The 4,731-nt window shown below is 32.7% G+C and overlaps 1 protein-coding gene across 1 annotated transcript in view; it reads left to right on the forward strand.

Annotated features, from left to right (window-relative positions):
* Positions 1-3,551, forward strand: part of LOC111690003 (cubilin homolog) — a 7,503-nt gene extending 3,952 nt beyond the window's left edge. Inside the window, exons 5-9 of the mRNA XM_046951555.1 lie at positions 7-1,527; positions 1,590-1,766; positions 2,419-2,638; positions 2,700-3,268; positions 3,327-3,551. Coding sequence (XP_046807511.1) covers positions 7-1,527; positions 1,590-1,766; positions 2,419-2,638; positions 2,700-3,268; positions 3,327-3,464 — 2,625 coding nt within the window. The 3' untranslated portion in view covers positions 3,465-3,551. The remainder of the gene's footprint in view (positions 1-6; positions 1,528-1,589; positions 1,767-2,418; positions 2,639-2,699; positions 3,269-3,326) is intronic.
* The last annotated feature ends 1,180 nt before the right edge of the window (positions 3,552-4,731 follow it).

The following is a 4,731-nucleotide window of genomic DNA, read 5'->3' on the forward strand; positions in this document are numbered from 1 at the left end:
ATATATGTAGAATTCATAACCCAAAACTATAATGCGCTATCCGTATTTAATTTAACGGTTCACGAGGGTAGTGGTTGCGGTGGTGTTCTTAAATATCCCTATCGGCAAATTCTTTTCGATTATCAGTATAAAAACAATGTTGAATGTATATGGGAATTAGCCACAGAACCTGGTTTCCATTTGGCCGTTACTTTTGAAAATACATTCTTTATAGAAGCATCAGCTAATTGCACTAAAGATTATTTGAAGATCCAACAGAAATCGTTACAGGGTGAATGGGAGGATATTGCAAAATTGTGTGGACGTGAACCGCCACAAGCTGTTAATACAACAACCGAAGAAATGCGTTTAATATTCCGCTCCGATGATGAGGGTGTGGGTAGTGGTTTTAATATGAAATTTGAGCGTAATTGTGGTGGTATACTTTATGCCACCGATACCATGCAACAATTAAAATCGCCCAACTATCCATCCGAGTATCCCGCAAATCTAGTGTGTAACTACACTATTGTGCCATCGCCCACGATAAGTAAAACAGAATCGGATAGTTTGTACTTACGCTTTATAGAATTTACAGTAGAAGATTCTCCCCTCAAGACGTGTATATTTGATAATGTTACCATTAATACGTTGGACAATCAAAATGAGGTGGTCTCCAATACTTTGTGTGGCAGAAAAACCAATTACGAGATTAGATCCAAAAAAACTATAACCATTATCTTTAAGACCGATGGCAGTTATGGTCGTAAAGGTTTTCTCATGGAATATGGCCATAATAAATGTGGAGCTGTCATTACCAATTCGACAATAATAGAATCACCCAAAGATTCTTCCACCCAAATGTATCCCCATAACAGTATATGCTCTTGGCAATTGCAAGCACCAGAAAATTACAAAATTATCATTAAATTTGAATATATTGACTTTGAGTCGCAGGGTATGTGTACGTATGATGCTGTAGAAGTATACAAGGGTCTCAATACCGTAGAGGATCAACGTTTGGTTCAATTGTGCGGCAACATAACGGAACAGAAAGAAATTATTAATATAGCACAGAATACTGCCCTAATACGTTCCTTTTCCGATGATCGTGATGCCTCTAAAGGTTTTAAGGCCTTGGTGAAATTTGTACCAAATTGTGATAATCGCATACACTTGGAGTCTTCGAATTCTTCTTATGAATTCACACGTTTCTCCGGCCAATATGCCAATAATTTAGATTGTTCTTGGTTATTTACCACCACTCCCGATCGCCAGCTTAAACTGGAGTTTACTAGTTTCCATGTGGAAAATTCCACCAATTGTTTGGATGACTATTTGGATATACGTGACGGTTCAGGTTTGTTTGCCGATCAAATTGGCCAATTTTGTGGTCACGACTTGCCCAGTCCTTTAGTTTCCTCTAAATCTACACTTCTAATGAGATTTGTAACTGATGCTAAGGAAACTAGTAGTGGTTTTGTGGCCACCATTAGATCGGTACCTAAAATATGTGGTCGTCAGAATTTGGACTTGACTACACAAAAGGTAGGAGTTATTTGTTTTTTTTTTAGTCCGAAAAGTGTAAAAATTCTATTTTCTTTTCCAAGTCGGTAACCTTACTTTCTCCTGATGATGGTTCTGGAAAATATCCCAATAATATCAACTGTATTTGGAAAATTAAAAGTGACAATAATATTCATTTGCATTTTGAGAAACTTGATATTGATGGCCCCGATACGAATGGTTCCTGTTCTACGGATTATGTTAAAATTATTAATAGTGATGTAAGTATGGTAAATGAGAGGGTGAGGGGATCTGAAATTTGTGTGTCATGTGAACAGTCAGTTAGTTACTTGATTAGTTAGTTAGTTAGTTAGTTAGTTAGTTAGTTAGTTAGTTAGTTAGTTAGTTAGTTAGTTAGTTGGTTGGTTGGTTGGTTGGTTGGTTGGTTGGTTAGTTAGTTAGTTGGTTAGTTGTTTAGTTAGTTAGTTAGTTAGTTAGTTAGTTTGTTTGTTAGTTTGTTAGTTTGTTAGTTTGTTAGTTTGTTAGTTTGTTAGTTTGTTAGTTTGTTAGTTTGTTAGTTTGTTAGTTTGTTAGTTTGTTAGTTTGTTAGTTTGTTAGTTTGTTAGTTTGTTAGTTTGTTAGTTTGTTAGTTTGTTAGTTTGTTAGTTTGTTAGTTTGTTAGTTTGTTAGTTTGTTAGTTTGTTAGTTAGTTAGTTTGTTAGTTAGTTAGTTCGTTAGTTAGTTAGTTAGTTAGTTAATTAGTTAGTTAGTTAGTTAGTTAGTTAGTTAGTTAGTTAGTTAGTTAGTTATTTAGTTGGTTGTTTAGTTTCTTGGAAAAGAGAAACGCAGCTGATCCTCTCTTGAGAGTCTAACCTTTCGGAGTCACCTTGCTGCTATCCCCAGAAGGCTTAGTAATATTTTTTCATCTTCTAGGATGCCGATACTGTCGATAGGGGTTACGGCAGTAAATTGGTTTTCAATGGACGCGCATCATCATACATTGGAAATTACAATTACGCTACCGAACATATTTATTGTGGCAATAAAATTCCTGATGACTACTTCTCATCATCGAAAGCAGTTTTCGTTAAATTTAAATCCAACAATGATGTGGTCAAGAGTGGTTTTAAATTAAAAGCCACATCAGCTGAAGGTGGGTTCACATATCAGTATTCGCAATCTTAGTTTAAATCTCTTGCATTTTTCCTTTGAAGGTTGTTTCCGCAATTTCACCGGCATCCAGGGTCGCATTAAACTAGCCGAATCCACAGATCACTGCGATATCTATATAAAAGCTCCTCAAAACTATACCTTAAGTCTGTATTACAATGATCTAATGTTTTCGGAATACGATTGTGAAAAAGAAAATATTGAAGTATTTGATGCTCGCACTAATACATCGTTACAGAAACTATGTGAGTTTATTGATACCGGCAAGTCTCTCTTCTCGAACAGCAATGAATTGCGCATGCGTTTAAAATTGAGTGGCTATTATACTCAAATTGATGTCACCTATTTGGCCAGCACTAATGGACCCGGTTGTGGTGGTGATTTTTATAATACTCAAGGTATTCTCACAAATCCCTTCTATCCCGATCATGTGCGTAATAACTCAGATTGTCGCTGGAATATACGTGTACCCTCCAATATGAGAGTTCTTTTGAAATTCCCTGTTTTTAATATGGGTGCTAAGAGTACTTGTCGTACGGATTATTTACAAATTATAGAACATGAAAATCATGATAGCGGCGAAGAGAAAGTAATGCGTCAATTTTGTGGAGAGGTTAGTTTTTTTGCTTTTCGTTTGTGTTCATTATTATATACGATAATTTCTTTTTCAGGATGAACCTCATTTCTATCTGAGTTCTAAAAGTTATGTGACTGTACGTTTCCATAAGACAGTTAATTATGATGGCACTGGGTGGGTTATTTCCTTTAGTGGCGTTCATCCTTCCAGTGATACAAGCTATATTATTTAATTAATTTTATGCATATTTTAATTATTTCGAAATTGTTGAATTAATTTTATATATGATTTAAAAAATTTATTTATAAAAATCCCGAAATTTAAAGATTGCTTTTTTTTCTCGAAAAAGAAAAGTTTTTCGAATGTATTACATCCAGTAGATTTGAATATGTGAGCTTGAGCGCCTCCCGACAGTTCGACATTTGTTGTACCAGAGCATATCGAGTATTTGATTTAGTTTAGTTGAGTGTTTGCTCATTTTCAATCTACTCTAACGATAACTTGACTATTTTTGTTAACAATCCTATTACTTTTACTTGATTTAATAAAGTTTTTTTTTCAAAACTTATACTCGACTTAACATAGAAATAACTTTTTAAGGACTATACATATAATTCCTTAAACAACCAATTAAAGTGGGTTAGTAACTGTTTCCCCCACATTTGGTCATAAATTGTTGTCACTTTAATTAAGTTGTAAAGATTATACATGGTGTATTATTTTTGCTTGAACAATTTTTATAAGATTTTATAGGATTTTGGTAATAAGGCGAATTAAAAAAAAAATACAACTAAACTTTATATGAAAAAATTGAAAAGAATTTAAACCAATAAATATAATGCCAAACTAAATCCTTGATCAATGACTGATGAAGTTTTAATTTACAAAAACATATTTAATACATAATTGATTTGACAATTATAGCAGTTGCTACCAAACAGAACCACAAACACTTGAAAATTAAGTTGTGTGTCAAATTGAATTAGTTTAAAAAAATATATGTATATACCCTATAATTCAGTTTCAATAAATTATGTTTATAAATACTTAATTTTTTCCCAGAAACTCATAATTTTTCAGAGATTTTGTCATGTTTTTTTTTTACAACAAAACTTTATGTATTTTTGAAATTTATTCCATATATAATTAGATATTGTTTAAATTTTAATGAAACATTTTCAATTTACAACTGATTGAACAATTTCTGTAAAATGTCTATTGGCCTTGAAGAGTTTCATTTGTTTTTTTGCACATGTCTGAATGTATAAACCAAGTTCAACAAATGTTGTCTTTAATATATACACACATATGGTTTTTGTACTTTCTGATGATGAATTAAGCGATAATAGGTAGTTTCGTTGGTTGATATCTACGAAAAATTGGTATCTATTTATCAATCTAACTATCTATCTATCTATCTATCTATCTATCTATCTATCTATCTATCTATCTATCTATCTATCTATCTATCTATCTATCTATCTATCTATCTATCTATC

Source organism: Lucilia cuprina, chromosome 5, assembly GCF_022045245.1.
Source record: "Lucilia cuprina isolate Lc7/37 chromosome 5, ASM2204524v1, whole genome shotgun sequence".
Lineage (NCBI taxonomy): Eukaryota > Metazoa > Arthropoda > Insecta > Diptera > Calliphoridae > Lucilia > Lucilia cuprina.